Below are 12,141 nucleotides of genomic sequence, written 5' to 3'. Positions count from 1 at the left end.
CTGACACTTCTGTAAAAGATTTGCTCATGTAGGCTTCCGCATAGTTCAGGGTAAAGACAGCACTGACTTGCTGAGTTAGTTATCAGTGGAGATGCATAAACACCTGTGTTAGGCAAACTAGTAGTGGTCAATTCCGTGGTCACTGTGATGAACTGGGTTTGACATAAGAAGAAAAGAGCAGAGACAAAGAACAATTCCCAGATTTGGACTTGGGCATCAAATAGATGTCCGTGTCGCTTTTAGAAATAGGAAAAAAGTTCAAGAAAAAGTCTGAGGTCTGTTTGAACGCAGTGCATTTGAGTAGCCTGTCAGGTAGAGAAACAGAGGTTTCTATTGTAGGATTGTGTACGTGACTGAGAGGATGAGGGGCAGGAAATAAAACATGTGTAGTATCACAGAGACCAGGGAAAGACAAGAGGTGACCAATGGTGGTGAGTTCCTCCAAAGATAAGGTCAAGACTGAGAAGTGAATAGTATGGAGCGTGGAGATTATGGTCAATTTACTCTCAGTGGAACTGAGGACAGTTTTTATCAACTTATTCTGTAGGTAAAAAATAGATGAAAGAAGTAAAAATAAATATTTTGAATATAGTTAAACTAGATTCAAGCTGGATTCTAGTCAAACTAGGTGGATAATTTGGTTGGAGAGAGAGGTGACTTAAAGGAGTAGTTGTTTTGTTTTGATCTTTTATTTCTTTTAAATGGGTGGTACTGATGCTTGTTTGTGTGATGGTCATATAGCTAGGATTTGCTTAAAGCTAAAGAAGAATTTCACCATGTTGTCCCTGGCACTGAAATTACAACTCTACAAAGCAATGATATCTTTTTTGCTCATCTAAAATTTTCAGGCTATCTGTAAGGATGATTTCAAGGTATCATGCATTCCATAAAGTCTTCTGTTGTAATAATATAAAAACTCCAGAAAAATTTTAGACCTTAAAATACATAAATAACTAAAGTTCACATGTTAAATCCATCACAATGCAAATATACAAAACTGAAGATTAGAATATCCAAAAGAGACTCTGCCTGTCTCTTATCAACTGACTGTCCCAACATGAATATGGCTTGCCTCATGTGTACTAACTTTTATTACTTTGAAAATCAGAATTATACTAAAAAGATGCAACTTTAGTTTATATGTGGGTAATGATACATTATCTTAAACATTTATTCCTTACTATAGAACTTTTCACATTGAAAATCTAATATGATCAAACTAATAGCTTCTATAAGAAAAGGAAAATAGGAAAAATTCACAAAAACCTGGGTTACTTAATTATAAAATATTATTTACATTAATAATCAAGATGTCAAATTCATGTGAAAGTTAGGAATATGCAAATAGTAAACATAGAAGTTTAATGTCATTCCTTAAATAACAAATCATCGAAGAAAACACTACTTCAGAATAATACCAAGATGTTAGAAGAAAATGTTCATACCGAATATGAAAGTTAACTTATAAAGGAAAAAATATGTCAGTCTTCTCTAACACCAAATTGTTGACACATGAGTAAATGTGTCTTAAAATGATGAAATCAGTGCTGGTGAATATGTGACAAAAGTATCCTTTTTTTAATTCTTTAGTTAAGATGTTCTTGGAAAAATGATTGGACAGTACATCTGCAGACATTTAAAGTATCTGTATATTTTGGTTCAATAATTCTAAGGAAAATTTGAGAAATGATTACAAAGGATCTAAGTCCAAAGATGTACCTTTTAAATAATAATTACAATATAAAAAATTGAAAAAAGTTACACGAGTAGAAATATGTTGATAGCACCTGACATATCTATGCTAATTTTTAATTATATGGGGAAATACTATATAATGTTACGTGAAAACCATAGGACATAAATAACATGGAGACCAATACTGTTGCCTTAAATATGTATATATAAGCCTAAGTATTTATGTGTATGTACTTCACAGATATAACATGTATATGCATATTTGTATATAACAAAATGCATGTATACAGAAAAGCATCTGGAAGGAAATAGACTAAACCAGTTTTAGTGGTGAAAATGATCCTTTGTTATTTTACTCGTTGATTTTTCATAGTGTTCTATACTCGCAGTGATGAACATGTACTTATGTTCCGTGCTATCTGGGTAAAATAGCCAGAAATTATTTTTAAAACAAGACCTAAGAGAAGGAAGGTGGGAGGAGTGGAGGGAGAGGATCTGGGCCTGCCTCCCCACAGGTGTGCGCACCCCTAGGCAGCAGTGGGTTTTATCCAAACAAATCAAACAGGTGGAGTCTCCTGTTAAGATCCACTGTGGTTTGTGGAGTTGTGATGCCCCCTTTCTGAAACCAGGACCTGGTTATATGAGCCCTAACACACACACACACACACACACACACACACATACACACAGACACACACAGACACACACACACACACAGATGCAGACACACACACACACAAACACACACAAGTTCATTGCTTTTTCGTAGGAAGCAGTTTACTTAGCGTCTCACCCACTGAACAGACTTCATGACAGAAATACTCAGATATCTAGTGCCACCCTTTCCTGCCATTTCCTCAGTATCAGGCATAGCTTCCTGCTGCTCAGTCTTCCAAGGTCAATGTTTAAAGCAGGAAAACTCAGGGAAGCCTTGTCGCTAGATGTAAGCTCCCCCTCCCCAACTTGTCTCTGCTGCCCTCTCCCCTCCCTCCCATCCTCTCTCTCCCTCTCTCTCTCTCTTTCTCTCTCTCTCTCTCTCTCTCTCTCTCTCTCTCACACACACACACACACACACACACACACTCACAATCACCATCATCTCCAACATTTGACTTCATCTCCGCGGTTGAAGAAGTGATGGGGATTCTTCTTCCCATTGTGCACCTGAGGAAAGAGACCCCAAGCGCCATTGGCTTGCCCTGGCTCATTCATCAGACTCCTGGTGGAGCCAGAGCCTTCTGTGATACTGACTTCCTAAGGAACAATTTAGCAGGAGTTAGGCACTGTTAAAAAACAAACAAACAAAAAAACCTCATTTTTTAAGGGAAAATTTTTTTTCCATCTATATCCTTCTATAATGATTTTTATGTACTTTATTCACTCATTTATTTGGTACTGGGAATTAAACCCAGAGATGCTGAGCTACATCCTTGGCTCTTTTAAATTTTTTATTTAGAGGCAGGGTATTGCCAAGCAGAGACTGGCCTCAAACTTGGGCTCCTCCTGCCTCAGCCTCCTGATTCACTGGGATCTTTCATGTACTTTGTACATGAGAGTCTGCTTAGCACAGTTACCTACTGGTTCTCCTGGTCTAGATCCAATGGAGGCAGCTTTGATGAATGTCAGCCTCGCTCTGGGTTGGAAAGGAAAGACCCCTACCCAGAGTGGGCTCTACAGACATCCTCTTGTTTCTTTTTCTCCTGTTCAGGAAGCAACCAGCTGGGCCCCATCTACGGCCACACATCTGTGATGACCGGAACCCTGTTGGATGATCATCACTGGCACTCCGTGGTCATTGAGCGACAGGGACGGAGCATTAACCTCACACTGGACAGGAACATGCAGCACTTCCGCACCAACGGGGAGTTCGACTATCTTGACTTGGACTACGAGGTATGGAAGCTGACTTGAACCTTGGTGACTGAGAGTGACACCTAGTGTGTTGTGCTAATGTCACTCACATGCGTAAAGATAGTTTTCGTTTTCTTCTCCAAAGAAACTCTCACGTTTAAAACCTAATTCATACTTACCCACACACATGCGTGTGCACGCATAAAATTTTGTGTAATCTAAATGTTTAATCCTGAGTATTTGAAATATTTTAAAAATCTTAATACCAAAGTAATAACTTAAAGCAAAGGATCATGCCATTAGGGCCATCTGGTAGTTCAGAATACATTTGTAATCTTTCTAATGGTGTATTAGTCTGCTTTGCATTACTATAACAAAGTACCTGAGGTATCGAAGTTCTTAGAAAAGGTTTGTTTAGTTCATAGTTTTGAAGTTTCCAAGTCCAAGATCAGGTGGGCCACATTGGTTTGACCTCTGATGAGAGTGGCAAATAGTAGCACATCACGGCAAGAGATTATGTAAAAACAGTCACATCTTGAAACAAAGCAGAGAAAGAAAGAACTAGAATCCTTAAATTCCCCCTGAGGACACACCTCCAATGACTAAGTAGCTCCCACAGGCCCCGCCTCTTAAAGATCCACACCATTTTCTAATACTGCCACTTTTGGGGACCAAGCTTCTCCCTGTCCACCTCTGGGAACCCTCAACATCCAAACCATCACAACTGATAATTAGTTATGAATCTACTCCTCTTGAGAATGTGCACTACATTATATATAAAGGGTTGTCTAATGTATTTTGTAAAGTACCAGATGAGAAATTCTCCTTTTTGGGCAATGTTCATTCATAAGTTCATAAGTATAGAAAGGTCTTTCTTGATAAATTCTGTTTTCTCAGATATAATTACCATAAAATGAATAAAATAAAATATAGAATATTTTTAAAAGAATGTCCATAAACAAAAAGACATATTTTACCTTCCAATAACAAAAGATTAAAAAGCACTTAGTATTGTTATTAAACATTAAACAATACTGATATAATAAATATATATAATATAGCCTCATAATATTTTAGTAGGCATAGTGGACTTTTTTAATAAATTAGTTGGAGAGAAATTTCAACCTTAGAATGTCCACCAAAACTATTAATAATACATAGGGATAAAAATTCTTTTAAGAAGATATTAGTCATAATTTTATATGTAATAGGAAAAAGGGATTAACACTAAATATAAAAAAGCAGCATTCTAGTAAAATTAAAAGAACAAAATACTCTTCATCCCAGCGGTTTCCAACATTCTTGATTCTGGAGCCCTTATAGTAAGTTTTCCATAGCAGTCCTGGGCCATCAGGCACCCATTTGAAAAACTATAAATGTATATGTATTTCAGTCTTAGATAACAATAATCACTTATTAATGGGATGAGTGTATTCACCCTGGGACGCCTCAGATTTGGGGATGAAATTTGACATTTCCATCCTCTTTCTCTGGTTCATTTCTTACTTTATGTAATATTCTTTTTATGAAAGGAATAATCATAAATCCAATTCCACCAGCACAGGAAATCCTCAGAAGGAGTGCACCGTGGTGGGATACTGGAGTGGTAGCCCCAAGCTGGTGCCTGTCAAGAGGTCCCAGAGGGTTCCAGGGTTCTTGGTCCTGCAAAAATGTAGAGTATGCCTAGACCCCTGTGAGAGTGCTGTGCCACCTTTGCATCCCCGACACCCCACCTTGGGTTCACAGATATGTTCCTGGACATCTCTGGGTGTCATGTGCATCTATATATAAATTTCTAAGAATGCAGGATATGCTCAATATAAAATAATGTGAAAAAGTTAGAATTTAGGACTGCTTATTTTCTTTATATATTTAGTTTCTAAATTTTGTGCCATATGAATATATTTAGGTATTTATATATTTAATATATTAAATATTCAATAACATATATATTTTTTATTTGCAGATAGAAATTTAGAGTAGAATATACTATATAAATCCTGCTGGAGACTATGTTAACATTAAATAAATTTAAGGGGCATTGGTAAATAATTATCTTCCTGTCCCCGCAAAACTGTCTTCAAAGCAAGATGATTATCGAAAGGAAAAGAATGTGAAAATCTCAGAACTTTTTATATTCTTTAAATTATTTTAAGGCTTGGCTCCTTGTGACTTTTCTCCCAAGGTATGAGAGAACTTGGAGATGAATTATTCATCCTCCATTAATAAACTTTGGAGAACTTCAGAGGAAGTGAGAAATCCTGGAACATTGGCAATGGGCAAACATAATTCCAGTTTTAAAAAAACAGAATTAAAAATCGGGGGTTATGGACCCTATTGAGTTTGTGCTGAAATCTATGAATATTCACACACACACACACCACACCTTCCATGCAGGGTCAAGAGTTTCATGGGTGCTTTGAATTCTGTCTACGCACAATACCACGTTTAGAAACTTCAGTCATAGATGAAGATCTCGAGGACCTATTTGTTAGGAAGAGAAAGTAGGGAGAAATTTACATTTACTGAGAAAAAAGGACAGAGGAACTTATTTATTTCTAAAGCTACTGCCCAGTAATGCTCCTCTTAGACACTGCTGTTATTGGCATGCACTATAGTAAAAGTGGTTGAACTTACCTCTTTATTTATACACTTTTACCTTGATATGAAGAGACTCCTTTTGCTTATTTGTTTTAGAGAGTCTGGGGACTACTCTGGATTCAATCTCCCTGTGTTGTTGCACATGTCTCCCTGATGCATCCACAGAGAAACCAGACTCACATCTACCTAGGCTGCATGAAAATTAGCTGCAAATCTAAAGTAGTATGAATCATATAACACTCATCCTGAAGTTTTTAAAGTCTAGCCTAAAGGATCAGAAACCCGATCTTATCTTCACAAAACCTGGGAATGCCATGTCCTGCTTACTTGAAACTCCATAGTTTCATTTCTTCCAGAACTGGTCTAGACCAAGGGCATTGAGGCTTGAGGAAGAGGGTGTGCTGGTAATGCCTAACAATAGGCTCTCTCTAGGGAGGAAGGAGAAGAAAGCCCTGGTTTTTGGCATTCCCTGATTTTCATAGGGGATATACTCCATCATCCTTGATTTTATGCTAGCAACTTGATAGCACTGAGCAGGGATTTGGAAAGAGGTACCCATTAGCACACTGTTATACAATATTTGCACCACATAGGTACAAGAAGTATATAATCTCCAAAACACACACCATAGTAAAATGTAGAAATGAATTCTGAGAAGATATTAATTTTCTATTTAATGCAATCTCTTTAGTTTAAACCTTACATAATTCAACTTCTAATTATGATTCTGTTTAAAATCAGTTCTCATGAACCATTATGAGCAGGATCCACATCAGGGGTAGAAGATATATTACCTGTCACCATTCCCAGAAGGTCACATCCTTAAACAGGCGTGATGTGCATCTTTGTACCTCACATGACTCAGTGAGGAAAAGATTTGTGGGAGATGATCTGAATTCCCCTCATTCCTTCCTCTCTGCAAATGTATTATATCACACAGTGGGTCAGTTGCCATTTGCTGTTGAGCTGCTGGCAATATGGCAGCCTGGGGTGGGTGTGGAGATGTGCAGATGTGCTTTACTTCATTTTTCCTGCTCTAAGCCAAGCAAACCAAAGGGTGGGATGGTAAACTGGTGTTTGGCCTGGACTCTGTCTGTTTTTCAGTTGAACACCAGGATGTGCCCACTGTGGTTATGAAATATTTGTCCTTTGCAATATAACTCTGCTTGAAAAGGAGAGGAGAGATATAGCTACTGTCCACTGAAGAATCACTAACTGGCTAGGATTATAGAGAAAATCAGTCACGTAGGCTCAACCAGGACCAGAAGCCTGGGTTCAGTTCCTCTCTGATCCTTACTGGTTCTTGATGTTGATATATCTTTTAGGGTTAAGTGAGGAGGCAACAAGAAGTTATAAAAAGAAGTATGTGTATGTGTGCTTCAAAGCTTCAAATAGGTTGATAAGTGTTGTCGGTTGACTTGGAAACAATGTACCCAACTGATAATCATTATTTTCCCTATAGAAGGTAGGGAGAAAGCATACTTAGATGTATCTAGTAGTCTCCACTATGCTTTATACTTTGTAGCTAATAAAATTGTTAATGCATTAATGTCTTTAGCGACACGGTTATTGGATGGCAATATCATTCATAAGACTATCATAAGAGATACAAAAACATGATTATTCTGACAAACAACACAAAATTTTTATTATCAGAATAATTAGAATATCTGAAAGTATTCTGTGGTCCAGTCACAAAAATACATAACTAGATATAGTGACAACCTAATGTTACGTTTTATTTACATGAGGAGTTGGGGTTGGAAACTGTTCAGTTTTTAGGAATCTGTTAACTTGAGCCGGTGCCACTTCAGCCAGTGCCTTCCATGGGGTGGGGTATGTGCCTGTGGTTGTTGAAAGAAGAAAAACCACAAGGAGCATTTGAATCATCATCCCGCAGGCAAACAGACACCTCCGAGTAAAGAGCCCATGTACACAGAAGAGGAAAACAATAATTTTAGCCAGTATTTATTAATATTATTAAAAATGTGAAGCTGTGTGTCATCAGACACAGATTTTTAAACTACCCATATTGAAAGAATTGACTGAACAAGTTGCAAACAGGGAACACAGCATTCCATTTTAGTATCCGTAATCATTACCCATTGGTGCCATGTACAAGTTCATAGGCCCTAACAAGGTCCTTTTGGTGCAACTGGAAAGTATCTTCCCAATAATCTTACCACTTTACATTTCTCATTTTGTAGGTTCCTTACTCTTTTCTATGTGTTTTCACTTTTGCTGAGCTTTCTCCTCTGTCTATGAAATCTGGGGCAATGACACAAAGTCAACTAACCATAATTAATAATTTTAAGTGAGGTATTTTATTTTTTTAACACTGCTTCATAAGCCATCATTAATTTGTGTTTTTCCCAAAACTAATTAAGCATTTAAAATGCCATGACACCAAATTTGACTTACTCACAAGCCTTCTAGAACACAAATATTTTTGCCTTATGTTTCAGATATGAAGTCCTGACTTTAAGAATGTTGCTACAATTGTTTTTTACCTTACAGAACAAATGATAATGGGAACATTGATAAAAATTATTAAAAGATAAATAACCACCTGGATTATGTGTCTTGATAATACAACTCTAATTAGTAGTGGGATTTATTTCCTAATACACTATTAATAGTAAATGTCCTTCCTGGCAGTACAGATATTAAGTCTAATTTGTGTTGTATGTATTTAATGCTGTAAACTGACCAGAGATACATGAAAATTACACATCTCCTGTAAGCAATAGTACCCAAAGGAACATATTAAGAGATATTGCCCTTATACCTTAGAATTTGGAAGACTTTATGAATTTGGAATATCGTTATGCTATACAGTTCAACTTCTAGCCCCCAAATTCCAAGTCCCTATAAATACACTAATGACATTTGTGGAACTCTGCTCTATACTCAATAAGTCTAATGAACTTTTGACTCTTGCTGTTATTTGACTATGGTAAGTCTACACAGAGTAAACATAATATTCCTTGCTTTGGGCTCCAGTTTTATCAGCTTATTATATTAGTGCTGGTTATCTCAAGATTACTAGAGGCATTTATTGACAATATGTCTTTGAATGATAAACATGAAAAATATATTTTAATATTACTTGATAAAAGAAGTTTGGTAGATAACATCTTTAGAAACAATCTCAGGAAATTTTATAAAATGCCTTTGGGGGTAACAAAAATGCAAGAGGTTGTTGCTATTTTATTTTCCAAGTTATAATCACATGATCAAAATTAACGATTCCATTATGCACTTCAATAATAACAATGTGATGAGCAAAAGATTTTGTTGGCAAAACATTTTAATGTTTGTATGTTTTGATTCAGATAAAGATACCTCATTTTGGCTGCACTAATAATTTTGTCTAGTTTATTAATGAATGTTTACATTTCAGTTTTTTGTTTCTTATTTTTTTCTTAAAGATAACCTTTGGAGGCATACCTTTCTCTGGAAAGCCAAGTTCCAGTAGTAGAAAGAATTTTAAAGGCTGCATGGAAAGCATTAACTACAATGGCATCAACATTACTGATCTTGCCAGGAGGAAGAAGTTAGAGCCATCAAATGTGGTAAGCATTTGCACCCCTCCCCCGCAAAATACTGATCCCTAAAAAGAGAACATGTTTTAAACGGGGTATTGAACAACTACACTAAATCATAGGATTTTTTCATCATGTTTCTGTTGGGTTCAACAGTATAAAATAAGTTAGTTAGGTGGTATTGTGCAGGCACTTGACATGCTCTCAGCTTTGGGTTTATAGAGTTGGAGCACAGAACAGTAGGGCTGATACTTTTGAATGACATGGCAGGAGAGCAAAAGTCCTTCAGCAGGAGCTTCCTCCTGGCAGGTTAGCTGTCCTTGATTGGCAGTACTGTTTTCAGATGTCTGGGAACACAGGCTCTTGTTTCTCCCATATGGTTTCATTCAACATTTTAATGGCTTTTAAACCAGGAACTTTAATATACACACTTCTGTGCTTTTGAGTATGTGTTCAAATGGGTAAATAAATACCCTTCTTGTCAAGGCTGTAATCATAATAAATGTTATGCAATTAAAATTCCATTACCCTTGTATATAACAAAAGCTGGGCCCCAGGAGCAGATTGGTAGCTTTCTTCTGGCTCATGGCTGAGTTGGTTCCAGGTTTCACTAGATTTAGGGAGAAGAGCGAAATTCGGAGAACATGCCAACACACCTGCCTTCCTATGACCCTGCTGAAGATCCCTGACAGATGTTGGCTCACACATTAAGTGGGGGGTAGCCCATGGTTCTGCAATGCCACCAGCTGCTTCGACGGGGAAGTGTTGCACAGGAAGCCTAGAAGCTAGTCACCCACACATCTGAGAGTCATGGAAGGAGATAATATCATGGGTGTTTGCACTGTGCTCTGAAAGAACCCTGATGGCCTTGTCACCCCTGCCCCCGTCCCCGGGAGCCTTGGGTGCCCACAGTGATTGGACAAATAGGTATCCCTCCTCGCTGGGATTAGAGACATGCCCCACCGCTCCTGGCCACGCATGCTATTTTAAGTTTTGAATAAAATAGTCCCAGAGTCCTTTAGCTTTTGTAGGAATCATTGCTCAAACTGGAAAGGTGAAAAATCCAAATCATCAGCTTGCTGTTTGCACCTTTAAGAGGAGGCAAAATGTTATTTCTGCCTAAACCTCTTTGGTACTGTGATGTACCCATTCAGTACCCAAACTACAGAGAATTGTTCCATGGAGTCACATTCCAAAATTAACTTTAACTGTGAAATATATTGTGACTGTAAATTCTCTTCAAAACCAGAATAGCATGAGTATTTTATAAAACATAAACAATCTACACATATATTCTATTTCAACAAAAATTGCATGAGCAGACATAGAATAAACATTTGCATCAAAATATACATGCATAATGAAAAGTTTAGGTAGAATAGAGACAAATAGGACAGTTTTCAATGAGCCTTACAAATATTTATATGAGAAATCCTTTGCAATGATGTCAGGTGCTGCTATTTCAGTGAAATTGACTCAGCACTCATTCACCTCCTTCTGCCAACACACCCATTTCCTCATTGTGCACCAGCTCCAGAGTCAGCACTGTTAGGAAGGATCTTTACATTTTCTGAGACCATTCCCACAACCCAGGGATGGGGGCAATTATAACATCTCAGTTATTATGCATAGGCAGTTCTTTCACGGGAAAAGCATGCATTTAAAAACAATCATCTATGGAGGTACAGAGCAAATTTAATTTGAATATTAATTCAGAAAGGCAGCCTACCTTAGATTTAGTGGCTAATGTGCTAAAATGAAATAACTAGGCATCTGGGATATATATGTGGTATTGAGAAGGGGAGAGAGAGGGAGGAAGAGAGAAAGAGATGGAGAGCTGAGGTAAATGTCATCAAATTACTTTCCTTAAAATATTATGGTGGGATAAAAGAAAGTGGAACCAAATGTGTATTTTCAGACTTTTAAAGGAAAGGTACTTAGGCATTTGGATATAAAATTCTGTGTATCTAAATGGTAAATTAATTTTTCATTTATACCAAAAGTACATTTATAGTACTAATTCCATAAACAATGCATTATGATGTGAACATACTTCATGGGAATTTAAGTGGGCTTTTTGAATTGGACAATGAAATAATCACAATTATAAAGATGCCAATTAATACTAATTCATATGTAGTATTTATGTAGATAAAATCCAATGATATTTGCCCCAAAATATCTAATTAATACATAGCAAACCAATGACCATAGTTCCCACTGAGACCACACTGAGTTGTCTATGAATGACCATTGACATTGACCATAGAGAAGATGGTAGGCATGTTTCTGATGATTCGTGCTCCGTCAGCAGCAGCATTGCTGTCTTTGAAATGTCCAGAGGTCCACAATGAAGTCTGCAGCCCAGTTACACACACTGCACCCTGTGGTCAGCCCATCACATCAGGCTGACAGGCTGTCAGTCTCGTGATGGGTGGTGCTTATTGCT

General features: G+C 37.2%; 1 protein-coding gene across 2 annotated transcripts in view; it reads left to right on the top strand.

Annotated features, from left to right (window-relative positions):
• Nucleotides 1-12,141, top strand: part of Cntnap2 (contactin associated protein 2) — a 1,961,892-nt gene that overhangs the window by 853,645 nt on the left and 1,096,106 nt on the right. For both annotated transcript variants that reach the window (XM_047561468.1, XM_047561470.1), the window contains exons 6-7: nt 3,404-3,588; nt 9,579-9,722. In XM_047561468.1, coding sequence (XP_047417424.1) covers nt 3,404-3,588; nt 9,579-9,722 — 329 coding nt within the window. The remainder of the gene's footprint in view (nt 1-3,403; nt 3,589-9,578; nt 9,723-12,141) is intronic.

The sequence above is a fragment of the Sciurus carolinensis genome, chromosome 8 (genome assembly GCF_902686445.1).
Source record: "Sciurus carolinensis chromosome 8, mSciCar1.2, whole genome shotgun sequence".
Classification (NCBI taxonomy): domain Eukaryota; kingdom Metazoa; phylum Chordata; class Mammalia; order Rodentia; family Sciuridae; genus Sciurus; species Sciurus carolinensis.
Note: the sequence above shows the minus strand (reverse complement) of the source record. Positions and strands in the feature narration are given on the sequence as shown.